General features: G+C 37.1%; 1 protein-coding gene across 3 annotated transcripts in view; it reads left to right on the forward strand.

Moving 5' to 3' along the window:
- IL15 (interleukin 15) overlaps positions 1-23,943 on the forward strand; it is a 79,898-nt gene that overhangs the window by 51,887 nt on the left and 4,068 nt on the right. For 2 of the 3 annotated variants that reach the window (XM_003257750.3, XM_003257749.3), the window contains exons 3-6: positions 13,904-14,014; positions 15,008-15,105; positions 16,473-16,557; positions 22,539-22,583. In XM_003257750.3, coding sequence (XP_003257798.1) covers positions 14,003-14,014; positions 15,008-15,105; positions 16,473-16,557; positions 22,539-22,583 — 240 coding nt within the window. In that variant the 5' untranslated portion in view covers positions 13,904-14,002. Of the gene's footprint in view, positions 1-13,903; positions 14,015-15,007; positions 15,106-15,598; positions 15,718-16,472; positions 16,558-22,538; positions 22,584-23,943 lie in introns of all 3 variants that reach the window. The other variant, XM_030815214.1, reaches the window with a different exon arrangement.

Below are 23,943 nucleotides of genomic sequence, written 5' to 3' on the forward strand. Positions count from 1 at the left end.
TCGTGAAATAGTGTAAGTCAAAACCAAGTAGGGAATTACAAGACTCATTTGTATTTCCTCTTGGCTACTACTTAGTCATTGGATAATTCAAATCAATGGACATTTATTAAACTTCTGTCATGTACATTGCAATGTTATACACTATAGGAGATATACAGACAATCACTTAATAGAGTCAGTATTCCAAAAGAGAGAGTCTCTATTTGAGGTCCTAGGACCCCCCTAGAGAATTCGATGTTTTAACTTCAGAGGATTTTATCTAAAGTTTGGATATGTGCTTATACGCATTTTTCTGAGGAGAGGGCACATAGTTTTTAGATGTTAAAGATGTAATTGATAATTTTTTCAAAAGGTTGAAAAGCTCATGATCTCAGTATGTATGAAACAAGTACACAACTAAAGAACAAGAGTCATAAAAGAACAACAAACCCTAAGCTGTGTTTAGAAAAAGGTAAAATGATGTCTGACTGTGGTCATTTAAGGAAAAACTTCCTGAAAGAGATGACTTTTGGAATATATGCCATCCATTTTCTGGCCTCAGCTCCCTCATGGAAAAAAAAAAGGTAGATTATAAAACCTTTGCTATTTTTCCCAGATATAAATTTATTTCTTGATTCAATCACCAAATGCTCTTCAGAATGCCAGTGACGTCATAGGTACTCAGAAAACATCTGTTAATTGGTAAATCTGAAATTAAACTTTAGAAATGTATAGCCCCAAATATATCTATTTTGTCGAGTTGAAATTTTAGAATATTATTGCATTAGCTTCCTAATGTTCCGTGAATGAAAAGACTTATCAGATGTTTATATACAATTAATCACAATCTTCCACGTGGCAGATCAGAATGTTTAATTCATTATTTCTCCTTCATTTCTTCATAACATTTAAAAATATCTTTGTATTTTGTTATTCTTGCTGTTACAGCCATTGGGGTCGCCTCATTAGTCTTTATGATTTGGAGGGGCAGGAGCTCTCTTAAACCTGTTTGATATTATTTAGAACCTAGCACATCCCCCTAATCAAAAAAGGGCACAATAGGCTGGGCGCAGTGGCTCACGTCTATAATCCCAGCACTTTGAGAGGTAGAGGCGGGCAGATTACGAGGTCAGGAGTTCGAGACCAGCCTGGCCAACATGGTGAAACCCCATCTCTGCTAAATATACAAAAATTAGCCAGGCATGGTGGTGGGCACCTGCAATCCCAGCTACTCAGGAGGCTGAGGCAGGAGAATCGCTTGAGCCCCATAGGCAGTGGTTGCAGTAAGCTAAGATCATGCCATTGCACTCCAGCCTGGGCAACAAGAGCAAGAGTTCATCTCAAAAAAATAAAAAAATAAAAAAATAAACAAAAAATAAAAGGTGGGAGGGGCACAGTAAATATTGAATCATAAATGAAAGGCTGCATATCAAGATGCATCAAAATAATAAGTTTCCTATTTCATTATCGTCCAGAATTTAAAGAGCATGAGCCCGGCAGTGAGACCACATGTTCAGATCCTGACACTGCCTAGTCCTCTGTGAGTCACCTGTGACAAGTTCCTTAAATTCGTCATTCTCAGCTTTCTTGTCTGTGAAGTGTGGTAATGACAGTGCCTACCTCATATGGTTATTGTGAGCATCAAATTTAGTGCTTGGCAAAGTGCCTAACACATCATAGGCGAGAGAGAATCCAGGTTTGTAGGGCCTCAAGCTTTTACAGTGTCTGAGCTCTCTTTAAGAAAATGAATTTCAAACTATGAATTCAAAATTAGTTAATTAGAACATTTTAAAGGTATTTCTGTAGAGTGGGAAATTATAGGCAACGAAGGTCTGAAAAATACCCCAGTTATCATCAAATATTATTGTTACTAGTAACTTCCTGGTTCATTATAATACTTTATTTTCTATACATTTTTAGATGCATACACTCAGATTTCCTTTTTCAAATAATAATTTTAAATATTTTCTATAAAGAGAATAGAAAGAAAATTCATTCTTTAGCAAAGTGGATTGAAATTTATTTATTTTTTATTGTTGCTGGTTTAGGAAGTATTCATTTACTTAATTCATAACATATTACTGGAAATGCTACATTCTGACTTCCTCCATGGCTTTTTGCCCGAGAAGTTCATTGTTTGGAAGGAAGCCTTAGAGAAGTTCAGGTTTTGGGTCTTACTTGGCATGGTCTCAGACAGGCCAGGGCCTTGGCAGCGGCTCCATCCTGGCAGCCTCCTCTTGATTCCCCATCTTCATCCTTGTGAGCAGGGCAGGTCTTTCTGTGAGAGATGAGGGGAGGAAGTAGAAAGTAGCCAAGAGCCTGGGAGATAGTGGTGACAAAGCTTTGCATTTACATTATTAGGGTCACAGGTAAGGTCCAAAATCTCCCTGAAGTCCATTGGGGTTAGGTTGTCATTGAAGTATAGATAGATTTAAGGAAATGCTGGCAGCCTGCCTGCTGACAGCATCTGCTGCAAACTCAGGATGATTTTAGAAGGTGAGGACAGGCTAGGACCACTCTCCACACCTCCACTAAAGGCCTGAGGCTATTACTTCCTCAATACAGGCAGTGCAGGTGAGGAGCTCTGAAGCCTCAGCTCCACTAATTCCATGGTAAATCTGCTTCTGACTTGTAAGTGCTCAGTAAATTAGCACTTACCCGAATTATTTTACTCTTTCATTGGGAAATTATTTTTCGTTAAAACCCTAGGAATATTGCAGTGAATGCCTTTTTTAATTCTATTTTATTTTTTAAAAAATTTAGCAATAATTGTGTTTCTCCACTTTATTCCAAACAGGACAGAATTCTAAATAACCCAGCCTTTGACTAAAGTGAATTTGAAATGAGTTGTGATAGAGCAAGTTTGTTTAATACCTCATGATCATGTTAAGATCTAATCATATTGAGAAAAAAATGCCATATTCATTTCATTCTTAAATATCCTTTGTAGTGGATACTGTTCTGTGTCCATAGATCCTTTCAGAGATGAAGAATTTGTTATCCCAGTTGTTGGGAGTGCTGCTTGCTACTTGTCAAGATGACAGTTCTCTCTGGGACAAGCTCTTTTCGTGCAAGATCACAGCCACTCCCTAAGGGCAGCTTACACCCAGTGTTTCTTTGATAGGAGTGGGGTAGGGTTGTTTACAAAGGCCCCGGTCTAGTGCACCCCCTGAAGGATCATCCTAGCTTCAGAGCTCCACAAAGTCTGCCTAGTGACAGAATAGTGACCTTACTTCTCCTCCCTCTGACCAATTTACCTATCCTCTCTTCCCTGACATGTAGTGACCCTCAAAACTTTTCCAGTATACCTTGTGTATGTAAACCAGTCTCAGAGTCTCATTCTTAGAGACCACTACCTGAAGCATTTTCAAAATTTTCAAGAGGCAATAATGTGTTAAATAATAGCGTCTCTGGGGATGAGGGAGGAGATCACTTTAAAAATGATCACTTTTTGTTGGCTTCCAGGCCAACAAAAAAGCTATCCATCTCACAGCCTCACTCCTGTACCAGTGTTCTGGCTATTCAGATCATACAGGCACCTCTTTTCATGTGTAGGAATGTTGATGCTCCAAGTAGCGGGGGATTGTGACCTTGCCTCTCATGCAGGCCTGAATATGGAGAGTACTCCCCCTGTTGGGCTGCAGTCACCATGAATTGTTCCAGGAAGGCTGTCTATAGATGCATATACACTGCATTCTTGTGGTAGAAACTCCAGTTGTGTCTGCAGTGACATACCAGGGTTGAACAAGGATCTCTTCTCCAAGACCCTTCACGATCACAGAGGCTGCCTGCCTGTTGGGGTAGAGGTGCTGACTTTCTCTGTTGTGCCCAGCTCTGTACTTGGGTCACTGCTGAAAGAAACATTCCACCAGTGGAAAGATCTGGGACTCAAGTCTGCTGTTCAGACTCTTTTGTTCCATGGGGTGTTCTCTTGATATGGTATTCTCTCCCTTCCCCCAAAAATGGGACTTCTTGAGAGCTGGACTGCAGTGATTACTATTGATCTTCTGGGTCTAGCCACCCAGTAGGGCTACCAGACTCTGGGCTGGTGATGGAGAATGTCTGCAAAGGATCCAGTGATGTGACCTTTCTTCAAGTCTCCCAGCAATAGATACCAGCACCCGCTTTGAATGGAGGTGGCAGGGGAGTGACGTAGACTGAGATTCCTTGGTTGTCAATAGGCTTAGTGTGCTGGCTTTCTTGAATGCTGGTTATACTAATAGGGAACTTGTCATGTGGACAGACTCGGGACCCCTGGATAGCCAGGGTATTGCAGGCAGTGGTGTAAGCTGAGATCCCACAGCCGTTTTCTCCTTCCTGAGAGCAGTGATATTCTGCTGAGAGGTATTGTGATAGCCTGAGTTGGCTGGCCTCCAGCCAGGAGGTGGCGCTTGCAAGACAGCATCAGCTGCAGTAGCAGCAATGGGATTTGAGTTTGCTCTAAGTTGCCCAGGGGAATTATTCTGGTTTCTTAGGTGATGGACAGGGCTGTAGAGCTCCCAAAAGTTTATGTTATTTGTGTTAATCTACTAGGATGAGTGGAGAAATATCACCAGGTGAGGGCAGGGTTAGGTGGGTCTGAGCTCAGACTCCCCTTGGGTGGGGCCTGCCGCAGCCACTGTAAGAGGCATGGGGTGGTTTGCAGGCCACTGTGGTAATGATCCAGAGGTGAGTATAACTGCCTCTGCTATGCAGAAGATTTCACAAAGGGAGTGGGGAGTAGCGGGCAGCAGTAAGCCTCATCCAGCTCCAATGCAGTTGGCAAGGCCAATCTCGCTCCTGAAGTGTCCTGCTATCAGCACCAGGTTTAGGTCCACAGAGCCTATGCACAGAACTGCCTGAGGCCATAAACTTCCCTGCAGAAATAGCAAGCATGACTTTTGGGTCACGTCCCTCCTCGTCTTCCCTCAAGGCTGGTCGGCAGTGTTCTTCCCACTCGCCACCAAGTTCTGTTGATGGGTGTACATCCCTACTCAAAATTATATCACAGATTCAGCTGGGAGCTTCTTTTACCCTGTGACCCCTCCCTGAGCTCATTGGCTAACTTTCTTGAGGTCTCCTGTGAGATATAGTCAGGAATGGCTTCCCTTGGTTCATACTAGAGACTCAGAATACCTGCAAAGCACTTCCTGCGGCTGCTTCTACTTTTATTTTCACGAGGCTCCCTAAATTTGTTCCAGCTCTGGGTAGCATTAAGGCCTTCTCCTGTGGCCTGGATTTTCAGATTCCTTAGTGGGGATATGTGCTCAAAGGTAGAATCTCCCTGTCTCATACTCTGGGAACTTTTATTTTTTTTCCTATCTCATGGAGTAGGCTGCAGCCTATCACTTCTTTGAAAAGGTCTGTGGATTTTTCCAGTTTTCCCAGTGGAAGAGGCATGCTAACACTGCCTCCTATCTGCTATCTTGGAAAAAAAAAAAAAAAAAAAAAGGTGTATAGATCATTCACTTCCTTGGTTAAGTTTATTTCTAGGTATTTGATTTTTTTAATTTTTTGTAGCCATTGTAAATAGGATCCCTTTTTGATTTCCATTTTAGCTAATTCATTATTGGTGTATAGAAATGCTGGTGATTTTTATATGTTGTTTTTCTATCCTGCAACTTTACTGAATTTGTTAATTTTAAAAGTTTTTTGATGAAGTCTTTAGGGTTTTTAATATATAAAGTTTTGTCATCCGCAAACTGGGACAATTGGAAAGGACTTCCTCCTTTCCAATTTGGATGCCTTTTATTTATCTGGCCTAAAGTGTATATTTTATTATCTTAAAATTGTATCCCAATAAAGTTTATTTAAAAGTATGGTACAGGATGTCAGAGAGAGCAAGAAATAATTAGCAGGATGTAGAGAAAGCCCATTGCAAGTTACATCTCACGAAATTATTCTGGCATGGTTTTTCCAGAAATACTTAGCAGTTTGGAACTTGAAATTGGCGAGATGAATGTAGCAGAAAGATGAAATGTGGGGTAAAGTTAAGGTGCTAGTTAGGATAGTATTTATTACAGTGACTGGCTGGGCCACCTTCTGGTTAGGGAAGCTAGTGTAGCTAAGATGCTGATAGTTGTGAGAATAGGGACAATCTATTTATAATATAAACAAATTAAAAATCAAAACCAGGAAATATGTCATATGTGCTTATTATATGCTTAGTATGCTTATAGGTGTTGTAGGTACAGTAATTAGTAAGATACACAAGGTTTCTGACCACAAGAATTTCATGTTTTTGCAAAATGAATGATGTCAAAAATGTACTTTAATGAATTGCCATTAGTTATTTAGACTCAAATATAAATGTTACTAATTCTGCATTCTTATATCCCACATCTTTTTTGGATAACTTTTTAATTTATCTGGAATGCATTTTTTACATAATTATTTCATAGACATTCTGTGGGTCTTATATTTTCTAAGATGTGCTATGAAAGAATGTTTTTGCCCTCCTTTTCAAATACTAATAGCTTTCTAGGTTCAAACTCATTCTCACTTAGAACCTTGAAGATGAATTCTCTTGTCTTGTAAGTACCATGATCAGATTCATTCTGATTTTTGTCCTTAAATAGCTTTCTATTAGCATGTGTTTCATTATCCTGGAATTAGGAAATTCAATTTAAAATTGCGTGTTTTTCAGTTATCCCTTTTGTGCCCTGTCAATGTGAAAACTTGTGTTCTACTTCAGCTCTGTAAACTTTTCTTTTATGACTGTTTTGATTATTTCATTCTGTCTGTTGTCTCTTTGTTGTCTGTTTATGGAACTCCTTTTGGATACTATGTTGGAATTTCTAGACCTATCTATCTCATAATTTCCAACTTTTTCTTCTTTTGTACTATGGTTTGGGATAATTTCTTCATCTTAGTGAGTGTTTGAATGAAGTGCTTTTGGAAACTGATCAGAGGAACAGATATCATTGATTGTTTCTGGACAGTAGGTTAAATATATCTTTGCTGCCCTGAGGAAGCTGTCCATTGTTCCTGCCCTAGAGAATTATACTAGCTGGGATTTTTCAAAAACATTTATACCAAACATTTTCAAAAACATTTGCACCAAATGACAATAGCCCATGAACATAGTGCTACAGAAAACTATGATCAGAGAGTGGTAAGAGAATATACCATATATCCCCTCCAGCTACATAAATGAATATCCCTTGTTTACCTTAAATGATAAGCTACCTGAGGTGTTTCTATATTTATTTTATATATTTCTATAAATAAATATATTGTTTAAATATATACTAAATATTGTTTAAATATATATTTCTATATATAAATATATTGTTTAAATATAGTGTTTCTATATTTACCCACTATCTGTTTAATTAATGCTTTTTGATAGTGATTGAAACTAAGATGTCCAAATCTTACTGCTACCACTGTCCCTGGCAGTTCAAAGCATATTTATATAGATTATTGTTGCTTTGGAAACATTTCAATATAATTAACCAATTTGTCTTATTTTAAGCATTCCAAAGAACTAAAAGGTGTTTCATTAAAAAAGATACATATATTTATATACCTTTGTATGAAGTAGTTACCTAATCATTTTTTTTGTTTTGATAAACTGAAATTTATAGGCCTTATAAACATATTGGGTAGCCTTATAAGAGAATTAATACCAACCTCAGGTCTTATATTTGTATGAATGAATTTTTAAAACTCATTATAGCAACGCAAGTTATTATAGTTTGTATTGGGGTTTATTTAGCCTTGATATTGAACACAGATTAAGTTTGAGGACATTTCTTATTTGAAAATCTCATATTGGTGTCAATTTAAAACAGCTTGAAAGCAATTACTGAAAATGTCTTAGTGTGATTAATGATAGGAAGATTGGAGATGTTTAAAGATATCACTTTCTCAGCTGTACTTAAATTAGGACAGAAAAGAGATCTGTAGCGGTCAAGAGCTGGCAAACCAACTGTTTATTTACCAAAACTGACTACTTATTTATCAAAGCAGGTGGCTGGTGATTCAAATCCATCAACTACCTGTTTTTATAAATAAAGTTGTATTGGAACACAGCCATACCCATTTGTTTATGTGTTGTCTATAGCTGCTCTTGCACTAGAGTGGTTGAGTTAATCACTGGCAACAAAGTCTGCAAGACTTGCAAAGCATAAAACATTATCTGGCCCTCTACACAAAGTGTTAACCAGTTGCTGCTTTAAACAATGGTGACAGTTTGTGGAGTCTTACCCACCACTACTTTCACACTGTTAGGAAAATGGCTCACAGTCATCTGCAAACGCACTATACTTGTTTGCATATGGCCTTGCTTGGGTTCTGCCTTCTGCCTCAATGCTATTTTTCTCCTTTCACTCAAGCCTAGAATATATCCAACCTTCAAGGTATGATTCAAGTAACACTACCTTTATGAAGTCCTATCATAAAGAAATGAAGTAAAATTTCCTGGGCAAATCTCCCAATCGCTCCCTTACATATAGTTTGAAATCCCTTGCCCCTTTCTTCCTTGTACTTGCTTGGTATACACATAACAGGTTTAAATCCAGTTCTGTAACTATTCCAGGCTTTCTTTCCCTTTCAGCTTACTGTGGCTGGAGAAAACACATACAATCCTACTCACTAATCTCACTCCACAATCATTCACAACATTGATCTTTCAATAGGCCAGGCTCTCATACTATTCTCCCAGTTACCTAAATGGCTATTTTGTGTGTCCTCTTCCCTCTCATCCTCCTCCTGTCCCCATCCTCCTCCAATCTTCACTTTCTGCTCATGACTTTTTATTTTAATTCACTGAGAAAATGGAAGTAATAGTAGGAAACTTACACCTACCTACCAGCCCCACCCCCCTTATAACTCAGCATTCCTTCCTGTGACAGTAGATGACTCAGCCCTCACCCCCTCTTGGGGGTGAGCTAACATCCTCATCCTCACTTGCTTATTAGAAAACATTACTCTGGCACTTCCCACCCCCTCCAACATCCTTAATTCTCCCTCTCTAATAAGTCAGTCCCATCCACATGCAAACATGTTGTGATTTCCACCACTTTCTACCACCTGCAACAATCCCCTTTCCTTCCTCCCTTTTGGAGCAGGATTCTTAAAAACATTGCCTGCACTAGCATTTTAAAAACCTTTTCTTGCTACTTTCTTGTCAGCCATCCCAGGCAGGCTTCTGCCTCCATCAAACCCCTAAAAGTGCTATTGTCAGAGTCATCTGACATGACCTCCGGATTGCCAAGCCCACTGATCAGTGCTGAAACTGTGCCTTGCTTGGCCTGTCAGTGCATTTGATGTGCCCATCATTCCCTTTTGTGGATATACTTCCCTTAACTGACTTCTAGAATATAATACTCTTCATTTTCCCTTTATTCAGTAGCCATTCCTTTTGATTTTTCTTTCCTGGTCCTTCTTTTATAATCCCTGACCTAATTAATACTGAAGTATCCCATGCTCAGGTTTTGGTCCTTTTCTCTACCTACACCACTCCCTCATGAGCACTCTCATGAGTCGCATATCTATTTCCAGTTCAGACACATTCCTGAACTCGAGATTTATGTATCCAATGGCATATTTGACATTTCCTTGTGCATATCTAATGAGCCTTTCAAACTCAGCATGTCCAGAACTGAAACTCCTGACCTGTCACCTCTCCTCAAGGCATCAGCTGTGTCCAAGGTTTGCTTGTTTCAGTTGATGGCAGCTCCATCTTCTCAGGTGTTCAGAGGAAAAGACTTACAGTCATTCTCATTCTCTTGTTTCCTCCTGTACCCTGCAATCTGTCAGGAAATTATGTTAGTCCTGTCATAAAAAATGTTTCCAGACTCTAACCACATGTCTCTATCTCCACTGCTACCCCACGCAGATTCAGGTCCTCCTCTCCTCCACCTTTCTGACCTCACCTCAGACTGCTTTTGCCCTTGCTCACTCCACTGGCTTCTTTTCTGTCCCTTAGACTCATAGCCACACAGTTGCCTCTGCCCTAGCTATTCCCTCTGCTTCAAATAGTCTTCACTGAGATAGCACGGGGGCTCACACCCTTGCTATCTTTACCCTGACTACACAAAATTTCAACCTCACCCTTCTTACCTTGTTTCCTTTTTCCTAAATAATTTTTCACTCTCTAATAAAATACACAATTATAATAACTTATTTGTGCATTTTCTATATGGTTCATCTTTCTTTCCGAAATCAAGATTGTGTTCTGCCATCATTGATGTATTCCAAGGTCATAAAAAATGCCTGGCCCATAATAAATATTCAGTGAATATTTACGAAATGAATCAAGGAAAGTGATGCTATCTTATAATCTCTATATTCTATTGAGTCTCGGCTTGTCTTTTCTAGTGGTTTGAATGAATGGATGATGCATTTAACCCAATAAACCAATACCTGTAAATCTTTTATTCTTGTATGTTTAATTAATTTTAAATGTGTGATTAGACAAGTTAATAAGCAGAATAAAACGAAACATCAAGTATGTTATATCATCTTTCCTCACTGGGAAGAACTACAATATTGGTATAGAATGTAAGATGTTTACAGTTATTTTCACAAGCAATTATTTGCTTGGGAAATAGCAATGGTGTAAGCCCCGACAGTATCTGGGTAAGGAATATTTGAAGCAGAAGGAAAATCTAGAGCAGAAGCAACTGTGTGACTACGAGTCTAAGGGACAGTTTTCACTCCAGAATGAAAACTATAGAGCTGCCTGCCTGCGTTAACTTGCTCACCTCACTATGTATTTTCCCTGGGCAGTACCATCCTGCTAGGATTTCAGTGCTGCCGTGAGTCAGCAGTCACCTTGCAGTGAGATCCAATCACAAGATTCCAAACAATTCCTACCCTGTGAGCTCCTTGAGGACAGGGCTGGGAATTAGTCTCTTTTATTTCACAGGTCCAGAGTTCTAGGATGGTAGAATGGTTTCGGGTGCCAGGCCCCTCCTGGTCGCTCTCCATGGGCTTACTGCCCAGGGCTGCCTTGGGACTTGGCTCCCTACATTCTGGTGCAGCAGTCTTCGGCCACCCCAACTATGGCTTAAGCAGCCCCAGCTGCAGCTTGACCCGCTGCTTCACAAGATACAGGTGGTAAGCCTTGGTGAAATTCATGTGGTGTTAAGTCTCCAGTCTCACAGAATACAAGAGCTGAGGGGGCATGGCTTCCTCCACCTTGATTTCAAAAGATGATGCTGACTTCTTTGGGGCACAGGCAGAGACTTTGCACAGGGGCAGAACCACCACAGAGAGCCCCCAACAGGGCAGTGCCTCGTGGAGCCAAGGAAATGGGGTTGCCCCCAAAATCCTAGAACTATGGTTAACAGTGTAGAGCTGCAGTCTGGAAAAGCTTCAGGCATGAGACTCCAACCCATGACAGCTGAAGAATAGGCTGAGCCTAGGAAAGCTATGGGAGCTGAGCCGCTTGAGGCTTTAGGGGTCCAACCCCCACCCAGTGTGCCCAGGATGCAGAATATGGAATGAAAGGAAATTGTTCTCCAACTTTAAGATTTAATATTGTTCTCCCTGTTGGGATTTTCCCCATTTTAGAATGGGAATGTCTCTTCTATACCTTCACACATTGTATTTTGGAAGCAGATAGCTTATTTTGATCACAGGCTTGTGGTTGCAGAACATTTGCCTTCAGGATGAAGTCTCACCCATATTTGATTTAGATAAGTATTACCTAGATAACTAGATTAACTAGATTTAGATAAGTATTAACTAACAGTATTAACTATTGAGTTAACACTAGAGTGACTTTTGAGCCTACTAGGATGGAATGAATATATTTTGCATTGTATGAAGGATGTGAATTTGGCAGAGAGGGGAGGGTACAGGCAGAATGCTATGGTTTGAATGCCTCCACCAAAACTCATGTTGACATTTAATTGTGATTGTGACAGTTTTAAGAAGTGGGATCTTTAACAGGTAATTAGGTACCTCTTTAGGCACTTTCATTAGACAGGGCCCTCATGAATGGATTAATGCAGTTACGGAGGGAGTGAGTTTGTTATTGCATGAGTGGGCTCCTTACTAAAGGGTGATTTTGGCTCAATTTCCTCTCTGTCTCATGTGCTTGCTTTCAGCTTCTACCCTTCTGCCACAGGATGACCCTTAGCAGATGTCAGTGCCATGCTCATGTACTTCCCAGTCTCCAGAACTGTGAGCCAAATGAGCTTGTGTCCCTTATAAATTAAGTTTGTGGTGTTCTCTTCTAGCAGCAGAAAATGGATTCAGGCAGCAAGCAGAGCTATAAAATACTTTTTTTTTTTTTTTTTTTGAGATGGAGTTTCACTTTTGTTGCCCAGGCTGTAGTGCAAAGGCATGATCTCAGCTCACCACAACCTCCGCCTCCCAGGTTCAAGTAATTGTCTGGCCTCAGCCTCACAAGTAGCTGGGACTACAGGCATGCACTATCACACCCGGCTAATTTTGTAGTTTTTTAGTAGAGACGGAGTTTCTCCATGTTGGTCAGGCTGATCTCAAACTCCCAATATCAGGTGATCCGCCTGCCTCGGCCTCCCGAAGTGCTGGGATTACAGGCATGAGCCACCGTGCCCGGCCGATACTTCTTTTCATCTACGCTGGCTTCCGTTATCATGATTTGGTTAGATACTTTTGAGGACATTTTCTATTGCATTCCTCCGTGTTTGGCAACCACACTCTATGGTGGAGTATTCTGGCTAAGCATTTAGTCTTCTTTTACTTATACCAGCAGGATGTAGTTGACCAGGGTAGTGAAAATCCATTGGGACATTGTAAAGGCTCACTGCTAGAAGAGGCCAGGAATGAAATTTTCATTGTTTACAAAAGTAGCTTCATAAGGGCTAATTAAAAATTATATCACCCATGGCATTGCTCAATCCCAAGTCAATACTATTTTTTTTTTGAAAAATGTGGAATCAAGGATACCACAACTAAAAGGGATATAGGGAATTTAAGAGGCTTTGGATGAAATGATGAAGATTATGGTAAAGTTTTATAAAAAATTTGAAGCACTGAGATAATATAGACAAAGGTAATAATTATAAAATGAGAGTGATAAGGAAGGTTTGCTTTAAATAAACCAATCAATGAATGACTTAGATCATATGTAACAGGAATATTAGATTTGATATGTTCTTGTGGACAAAAAGGTATTTCTATTGGATACACCTTTATATCTTGCTTAATACCTAAATAAGTGTTAGCTTTTTCTTTCTAGGAGTTATAGATAATATATTTTAAAGTGGCCATTTTTATATTTCAGAAACATCTGAAAAGTATAATAATTTAATTCTTTGAGTTTATGGAACTTAATTCAGTGAATATTTATGTCATGGGTTGTGGCAGATTTTGATTTTTTGTGGAAGAGGTCACCATGTATATACTATTTTGAAGGGCAGAAAATAGTTGTTTGTATTTTTGTATATTTTGGTTATAAACTGCTTTTAATGGCATGGAGTTGAATTTAGGGATGTTTAATCTTCATATTCTTCACTTGATTTGAGTGAGAAAAAATAAAATTTTCTTGGTTATAAAATTCTCAAATGATTAACAATGGTTTCTTTAAAAGACTGAAGATACATATTCAGTGGCTGTAGAAATGGCTACTGCTATTGTAAACTGGATTAACAATCAGTATTTCTACAAATCTAAGTATTCGTTTGTTTTTACTTTTTACTAGTATGACTCCAGAATTTTTCAATTCAGGGACATAATAGAATAGAAAAATTTTGCAAAGGCGTTCTAATCAGACAGAACTGGTCTCAAATCCTGGCTGTCATGTACTTGCTATGAGCCTAGAGCAGCTTACCTAAATGCTACTAACCTTCCTCCATACCATTATTGTAAAGATTAAAGGTGATGCATCTGTTAAGTAACTAACAGAGTGCTTATTAAAAGGTAGGTGTTCGATAAGTATTAATTCCCTCCCTTTCTTTTTCTTACTAGTCCACTTGTGTTTTTAATGGATCATACTTTACCCTAGATTGTGTTGTAGGAGGCATCGTGGATGGATGGCTGCTGGAAACCCCTTGCCATAGCCAGCTCTTCTTCAATACTTAAGGATTTACCGTGGCTTTGAGTAATGAGAATTTCGGTAAGAAAAAAAATAGATGAAAATATCCTATGGAATTTCCCTAAAAGGTCGTTTGAATCTCAGAGTCTTTGCAATAAGTTACATGGTTATTCTCTAAAGATCTTGAGACATCACAGATGTCTGTTCACATTTGGATTGTTCTTATTTTGAAAATAAATTAAATAGGTTTTTAAAAACTCTATTGACCATCTTGATAGGCTCTTCTTGTCATTATAAACGTGTTATTTCACTTATCCCACTCTTTTGTGTTCTCTAAATGTCTTTGTACTCACTAAATTGTGTAGTCTTAGAGGGCAGGGTGTGGGTATCATTCATTTTTTTGAAAGGAAGCATGAACAATTAGTGGTTAAGGTGGCAGTTAACACTGCTTTCTGAAACTTTAAAAGCTTTGACAACACAAAAGAGGCAGGTGAAAGTACCAAAACTCTGGTAAGTTCTAGGATAAATGATTTTCCTAAATCACCAAGAAAAATTGTTAGTCACTCTCAAGATGGAATGCAGTATCTGTAATTGGTTCCATTTTATCCAATTTTTCACCAAATAATATTAATATAATTCATTTTCATAATTTACATGAAGTTAATATAACTAGTGCATCTCTGTTAGTAATGCATATTATTAACCTGTACTGTATAAAATATTTTGGCCTATTAAAAAAGAGAGAAGGATGAGGAGGAGGTCAAAGATAATATAAAAATATTAAGTGGTGACATTGGTATGTATGTAAATTAACAAATATATCAACTTTGTTAAATTATCTTTGACATGCATCTGCAGAAATATCTGTTAAGGAACTTTGTGCATAAGAGACAGAGTTGGAGATAGGAGAGAAAGCAAAAAAGATAAATTATAGTTTTATTATTTTTTGATAAGAGGCATTAATTATGAAATTATGACAAACATCTTTAGACCTAAAAATATGTTGACATGTTATTTTAAACCTCACTTTTTAACCAAAAAATTTAACCATTTGTCTATGATTATATTTTTCAGAAACCACATTTGAGAAGTATTTCCATCCAGTGCTACTTGTGTTTACTTCTAAACAGTCATTTTCTAACTGAAGCTGGCATTCATGTCTTCATTTTGGGGTAATTTTATCTCTAGGAGTAAATAACATTATGTTCATGGTCATGATGATTGTCCTTGGATATCTTTTCCATTAAATTAGTTTATGTTCAGTTTGCTTATATCTCTAGGTACTCAGTATCTGGGGGATAGAAGGCAGACTATAGAGATTTAGAGGAGGTTTGGTAAATACCTAACTGAGCATTTTTCTACATCGTGGTAATAGTCCAAATGAGCATTATAGCCCTCAAATAAATTGGGCCTTTTGAAATTTAACTGAACTTGGAAGTATACCACTTATTGATAGACTACATATTTTCCATGGCAATTAAAAGTAGATATTTAGTATTTGCTTATGTTACTTTTTTATCTGTCCCTGACACTGACTCCTCCTATCCCTTGATCCTTATTCTAGTTCAGTTTAAAACATTTCTTTCTTTATTTAAGCCTTTTGTTGTTTCCTTCTAATAAAATTCATATGTTTCCATGACTATTAACTTTTTTCTTCTCTCTTAGATGCAGCTAATATACCCAGTTGGCCCAAAGCACCTAACCTATAGTTATATAATCTGACTCTCAGTTCAGTTTTACTCTACTAATGCCTTCATGGTATTGGGAACCATAGATTTGTGCAGGTAATTCTTCATCATAAGACAGATTAGTGTTGACTATCATGCTTCTGTGTAAGATCCATCAGGAAGTGAGTGATTATTTTTCCTCAAGCTCTAAGAATCATTCCAATGTTACTTGGTCAGTATAAGTGTATTTTGTCTGGATATTAAATTTTAATTTTTATGAAATTTGTGAAAGTGAGTAGGTATATGATCATTCAGCCTACACTGGGATGAAGTCTGTACTGTTTATGGAGAAAGCTGCTGCAAGCATTGTGAGAGTGTGAGCAACATGAAAGGGGCATGTTTAATGTATTGTAAAAAACAATTTACTGTCAAAATCATTACATGAAAATAATTGTTACTTATTTTAAGAATTTTACCTATTTATTAGACTTCAAAGTCTCTGTAAATCTCTACTTAAAGGAAACTAGTAATTCATTCAAATCATTTATTGAGCATTGCCACACATCTGGCACTGTTTCTATTTCATTGTGATAAATTGAGCCAGTTTATTTATAAAGTATGCAAGTATGCCTACAATTAGGCTTTTCTCTAATCTGGGTTGGTGAAGCCTCAAGTTATCATAAAATGCCAAAGTTGTACTATATGCTGAATGTTTATGTTCAGTTACAAGGCTGTTGAATGCACAGAGGCAAGGATAACACTGATTTTTTCACTGGTCAGAATAAAAAATTATTGATTGCTCTTTTGCTTATAGTATTCATCAAGATGAATAGGCTCCTTCAAAATGCTTTGCTCTATGGTTTTTCTTTCAGCTGTTTCAGTGCAGGGCTTCCTAAAACAGAAGCCAACTGGGTGAATGTAATAAGTGATTTGAAAAAAATTGAAGATCTTATTCAAGTGAGTACTCATTTTTCCATAAAATGCCTGGTGTAACTGCTATGGAGTTTGTCTCTCTCTGTGTTTTTCTGTCTGTCTTAAGGAAACCACACTTGAAACAATAATATTTTTGTAGAAATTTATGGTCTTATAAAGCTTGAAAAGGAGTCTTTTCCTTACTGTTTTAGAATCTAATTATCTTTAAAACGTAATTTATAAGCGGCCCAGCTGGATGAGTTCTAGTCTGCACAGGTGAGGTATTCTCTTCCTCTATCTGGAGAAGCCAGATATCTTGGTGGCACCTGCAGGGAGAATGGGCTTGACCCAGGGAACAGCTGTTGTTGCTTGTGGACTAAAGGCCCTCTTCTCCCACCTCAAGAAAACAGGTGGCCTGACCTAAGGAAGTGCTTCCTGCCATAGCAGGTAATACCAGCTTCAGTGAAGTCTCAATGGCATGAAGCATACCAAAATAGCACCACAAAGTTCTGAAAACTAAATTGTCATTGGAATCACAGTATTAAAAAATAGGTTAGAACTTGCATGCTAAATCCAAACAAGCTGACTGCATGTTAAAATAGAAGATTTAAATAGGACCAGAGTATCCTAACATAATAGACATGAAGCCAAGATACAATTGAAAATCACCCATTGTACCAAGAAATAGGAAAGTTACAACTTAAATGAGAAAATATAGTGAACAGACTACAAAATTGAAGTGGATGAGATATTGGAATTCTCTGACATAGATTTGAAAGCAGACATTATAAAAAGTGCTTCAAAAAGCAATTACAGATGCCCTTGAAGCAAATGAAAAACTAAATGCCTTAACAAAGAAATAGAAGATATGAAAGGAACCATATAGAAATTATAGAACTGAAAATATAACTGAAATATAAAGCAAATTGTAAAGGCTCATTAGCAGAATGAATGACTGAGGAAAGATAGTTAATTTGACAACAGAATACTAGAGAGACAATTGACTTAAGAAAAAAAAAGCATCACTGATCTTGAAGACAGTAAGAAAAGATTCAGCATTCCTATGGTTAGTATCATAGGAGAGTATGAGAATACACCAAGTAAAAGAGAGAGATTGGTTGAATTGATAACAAAACACCACCCATCTATACTATCTATAAGCAGTTCACTTCTAGTACAATGACATACGTAGGTTGAAATTTAAAAAGACAGAAAAAGATATAGCATATTATAATGGGTTGAATAGTCTCCCCCCAAATTTCACATCCTCTTGGAACCTTAAATTGTGATCTTATTTTGAAATAATATCTTTGCAAATATAATTAATGAAATTAAGATGAGATCATACTAGAGTAGGGGGGGCCCTAAATCCAATGATGAGTGTCTTTATTAGAAAAGGAAAGGACACAGAGTAACTCACCGGGAAGAAAGTCATGTGAAGACAGAGGAAGAGATCAGAGTGATGCAGCTATAAGCCAAGGAAGGCCAGAGATTGCCAGAATCCACCAGAACCTTGGGAAAGTCAAGAAAAGATTCTTCTCTAGACCCCTCAGAAGGAACATGGCCCTACCAACACCTTGACTTTGGACTTCCAGTCTCCAGAACTGTAAATGAATAGATTTCTGTTGTTTTAAACCACCCACCTTGTGGTAGTTTATTACAGCAGCTCTAGACTGATAGACATGCATACATTAATTGTAAAAAGCAGAAGTGGCTATATTAACATCAAATAAAGTAGACTTCACAGAAAATAAAGTTGCTATAATCCAGAGGGATATTACAAAATGATAAAAAATAAATCTGTGAGGAAAACATAATGTTCTTAAATATATACACATCAAACAACAAAGCCTCAAAATTTGTGTAGCAAAAAATAATAGGGATAAAAGAGAAATAGACAAATCCACAATTATTCTTGAGGACTTCACCGCCTCCTCCTCAGTAACTAATGGAAGTATTAGACAGAAAATCAGAAAGGGCATAAAAATACAATATAACCAACCAACAGGATCTAATTTAATACATAGAGCACTACACCCAACAACAGCAGAATATACTTTCTTTTATCAAGACTGAATATATACTGAGCCATAAAAGGAACTTTAAAAATTTTTTCAGAACTTACATTATGCAGAATTTGTTCTCAAACCACAATAGAGTCAAACAAGAAATCAAGAAATTAAATACAATGGGCAAATCTCCAAATGCTTGGAAGTTAAATACTATACCTCTATATAATCCATGGGTCAAAGAGTAAATCGCAAAGGATATTCATAATACATAGAATGAAAAAAATGAAATACAGCATATCAAGATATATGCGATGCAGCTAAAGCAATACTGACAGGACATTTTTAAAAATCAAATGAATACCTTAGAAAAAAAGGAGAATTATCAAATCAAAAATCTAAGTTACCGCTTCAAGAAACTAGAAGAAGTAGAGCAAAATAAATTCAATACAAGCAGAACAAAGAAAATATTTAAATATAAGAGCTAAAATTAATGAAATTGAAATCAAGAAAACAATAGAAAAAATTAATGAAACATAAAACTGGTTATTTGGAAAATCAATACAATTGATCTTTAATTGACAGAAATAAAAAGAGAGAAGACACAAATCTCAGGAATGAAATTTGGGGCTGTCACTACAGAATCTGCAGTCATTAGAAGGATAATAAGAAAAACTCTGAACAATTTTATGCTCACAAATCTGACAACTTAGAGGAAATGGACCAATTCTTCAGAAACCACAAACTACCAAAACATAATGAAGATGAAATAGACAATCCAAACACTCATATAATCACTAAATACATTGAATTCATCATACACAAGCTCCCAAAAAGGGACCTTCAAGCCTGCTGGTTACACTGAATCATTCTATCAAATATTTAGAGAAGGATTAACAACAATTGTACAGTCTCTTCTAGAAAATAGAGGAGGAAGGAACATTTTCCAGTTGATTTTAGGAGACCAGTATTACTGTGATGCTAAAACCAAATAAAGACATTACTAAAAAAGACAACTACAAAAATATCTCCCATTAACTTAGATATTAAAATGCTCGATAAAATATTAACAAATCAAATTCAGCAATGTATGAAAAGAATTATACACCATGACCGAGTGAGATTTATTTCAGGTACACAAGTCTTTCTCAATTATTTGAATATCAAGCAATGTAATCTACCCTATCAACAGGCTAAAGAAGAAAATCATATGTAGAAAAGGTAGCTGATAAAATGCAACACTTCTCATGGCCTGTGTCCCTCCCTATGCCTCCTGGATTTATATGTTGAAGTACCAATTGCCAGTATCTCAAAATGTGACTGTATTTTGAGATAGGGTCAGTTAAAATGAGGTCATTAGGGCAGGTCCTACTGCAATATGACTGGTATCTTTAGAAAAACAGATAAGGGTATAGATACACAGAGATAGAAAACCATGTGAAGACACTGGGAGAAAATGGCCACCTATAAGCCAAGGAGGGAGGACTCTGAAGAAACCAACCCTGCTGGTACCCTGATTTCAGACCTCCAGCCTCCCGAATTGTGAGAAAATAAAGTTCTATTATTTAAGTCACCAAGTCTGTGGTACTTTTTATGGCAGCGCTAGCAGACTGATATAAACACCTATTGAAGATAAAATTTCCTAGAAAGTAGGTGTGGAGAACTGCCTCAACTTGATACAAAACACGTTCAAAAAGTCTAGAGCTACCATACTTAATGGCGAGTACAGGACTGAGTGTTTTTCTGCTGGGACTGGAAACTAAGCAGGGATATCTTCTCTCACCACTTTTACTCAACATAGTTGTCTGAGTTTTCTGTTGCTTGTAACAGAATACTTGAAATGGGTAATTTTAAAGAAAGGAATTTATGTCTTATGGTTATGAGACTGAAAAGTTCAAGGTTGAGGAGCCACATCTGACGAGTGCCTTCCTGCTGGTGGGGGCTCTCTGGAGTCCAGAGATGACACAAAGCATCACATGGCGAGGGGCTGAATGTGCTCATGTGCTAGCTCAAGTCTCTCTTCCTCTTATAAAACTACCAGTTCCCTTTCCATGATAACCCACTGATACTTTAATCCATGAGTGGACTAATCTATTCATGAGGGTAGAGCCATTGTGATCCAATTACCTCTTAAAGCCCCACCTCTCAATACTGTCACATTGGGGATTAAGTTTCAACCTGAATTTTGGAGGAGACATTCAAACCATAGCAATAATATTGGAAGTTTAGCCAAATTATGAAGCAGAAGAGAAAAAAATGTATGAGAAAAAATAAATAAAAGGCACACAGATTGGAAAGGAAAATTATACATCACCCCAAGTTTTTTGGAGAGAAAATACTAAAAATGGGTATATTTTGTTTAGAAAGTAATGCAAATTAAAACCACAATGACATATTATTACATGCAGCTGTAAGCATATACAAAATAAAAAATAGTGATGATGCTAAGTAAATATAAATGAACAAGGGTGATAATGCTGGCAAGGATGTGGAGAAACTGGATCACTCATACATTGCTGGTGATGATGTAAAATAATACAGCCACTGTATAAAATAGTTTGGCAGCATCCTATGAAACAAAACATGCATTTGCCTTACAATCCAACAATTGTACTCTTAGACATTCATCCTCGATAAATGAAAACTACATGCACACAAAAATATGTACATGAATGTTCACAGAGATTTTTTCATGACTGCCAAAAACTGGAAACAAATGTGCTTCATTGGTAAAATCTGTGATATATCATGTCAGGGAATACTAAGGAGAGTATTAAAAAGGAACAAGGTGAGTGCATTGTATTAATGTCAATTTTCAGAGCAATAAAAAGGAACAAACTAGTGATACCCACAAGTTAGGTGGATCTCCAGGGTATTATGATGAGTGAAAAAAGCCAATCTTCATAAAGAAACTGTGGTACATTTATAAAATAGAATATTATCCAGTGATAAAAAGAAATAAGCTATCAAGCCATGAAAAGAAATGGAGAAAACTTCAAAGCCATATTGTTGAGTGAAAGATGGGGACACCAATCTGAAAAGGCTTCACATTGTATGATCCCAACTATGACATTTTGAAAAAGGCAAAGCTATGGAGACAATAAAAAGATCAGTGATTGCCAGGGGTTCAGAGGGAGGGAGAAATGGCTAGGCAGAGCACAGGCTACTTTTAAAGCAGTGAAAATATTAATATATGATGATGGGTGGCATTATACATTTGTCAAAACCTGTAAAACATGCAACACAAATAATGAGCCATAATATTCTATACACTTAAGATCATAATAGTGACTCACCAACTATAACAAACACACCACACTAATGCAAGATATTAACAATAGGGAAACTGGGGTAGTGGACAAAGGGGTGTTTAAGTCTCTGTACTTTCTGCTAGTTTTTCTGTAAACCTAAATGGCTCATAAAAATGTCTGTCAATTCTTTTAAAAGCTAATTTCAGAAGGTTACATATGATATGAGTCCATTTACATAATATTCTTGAAATGACAAAATTCTAGGAATGAAGAGCAGAGAAGTGGTTGCCAGAATTTAGAGAGATTGGGTGATGATGAGGTATGTATGGGGAGAAAGGTGACTTTGGTTATGAAAGAATAGCAGCAGAATCCTTGCGGTGATGGAACTATTTTGTGTCTTAACTGTGGTGGTGGTGATGTGAATCTATGCAAGTGATAAAATTGCATAAAACTTCACACATATGCATGCACACACACTGTGGCACATAAAACTTGTGAAATCTGGACAAGGTGAGTGCATTGTATTAATGTCAATTTTCTGATTGTAATACTGTACTGTGGTTATGGAAGATATTACCACTGGGGGAAGCTTGTTGAAGGGTACACAAGATTTCTCTGTATTTACTCTTACAGTTTCATATGAATTTTAAATTATCCCAAAATAAAAAAATGAATTAAAAACAATTTAATGTTTTCAGTAGGTTGTTCTCACAATATTTAAGGCAGGGCATAGTTTTTAATATTGTCTAATTTTGTTTCCTTTCAGTCTATGCATATTGATGCTACTTTGTATACAGAAAGTGATGTTCACGTGAGTATACTTTTTCAAAATTGCTATTTGTCTCATTATTAAAGTTTTTAAAAGTGTATTTTTGTAACAACTAAAATATGTGTAGTTTTAAAATCTAACTTTTGGTATGTTTCTATAATATACGATCAATGAGTTTTATTAGTGATTGTTGAGATGGGACTTGGGGACAGATAGCTACATAAATGCTATTTTTGTAATGGTGCCAAATCAAAATATTAAAAGAGTCTTTTCCATCAATGTCGAACAAGATACATTATACGTTTTTGTGATGCAGTTGCATCATGATGCAATTAGATGCAAAAATCAGATTAACTGATTCAATTTAAGAGTAGCCAACATATCAGTTATTTCCAATGCTGTAATGTATCACCATCTGCAATCATATTTTCCGTAAGTTGCTTAAAGTCATTCATGTTCTGCATTTTACATGATTCTCTACATTTGTCAGAAAAAGATTCTAATTATTCTCTATGTGAGAAAAGAAACATAACCCATGAAACTTATTAGAACTGAAAAGTGGTCTTGAACTTGTTTCATTAATACCCTGACATTTCCTAAGGCATGTAGGATTTGTCATGTTGGTGGTGGTTCTTCCCTTCAGTATTGCTACTAAAACCAAGAAATGAATCCCCAACTTCCCCTCAGGGAAAACAAACTCTATGTCCTCTCTCCATTATTCCTCAATTAGAACTTCTGTTACATAGATGACTTTCTAAGCATTGGAAAGAAACCATAGTCAGAAACTAGAAAAAAGAGATATTCACCAACCAATTGGGTCATGCTGCTGCACAAAGAAATTGTCTCCCTCCTCTGGCTTCAGCATGGATTCTGTTTTTCTTTGCATTTTTTGTAAAATGGAAAGTAGTCAATTAGCCACCAAATTCAGCATCCTGAAATTGCTTTTTTGCAAGAAGATAACTTTGCAACCCATGGGTTATAGAAACAACCTTAGATTGAAGTTTAGATTTTAAAACTAACTCCACCACTTTTTACTTGTGTTACCTTGGAAATTACTAAACATTTCTGAAGCTCAGTTTTATTATTGCTGATATGGTGACAGTATTTGTCTTTCAATCCTAAGCAGTGACTGTTGGGGTTAAGGAATATTACCAGTGCTGGGCACATGGGTGTATTCCCTCATTTTTTCATCCATTTAGTAAGCATTTGTGAAGTGTCTGCAGGCTCCCAGGCACTGTGCAAGGTATCGAGGACACAAAGTCAAATAATGGTCAAATCCCTAGATATTCCTTGTTTCCTTTCTTTAAGTTATTGTTAAAGTAAATATTGTGGAAAACATATTTTTGTGGCACCTTTTCTGATTTGATCAGCCTGTGAGTGGACACTAGTCCTGGTTTGATTT

Source organism: Nomascus leucogenys, chromosome 7b, assembly GCF_006542625.1.
Source record: "Nomascus leucogenys isolate Asia chromosome 7b, Asia_NLE_v1, whole genome shotgun sequence".
Lineage (NCBI taxonomy): Eukaryota > Metazoa > Chordata > Mammalia > Primates > Hylobatidae > Nomascus > Nomascus leucogenys.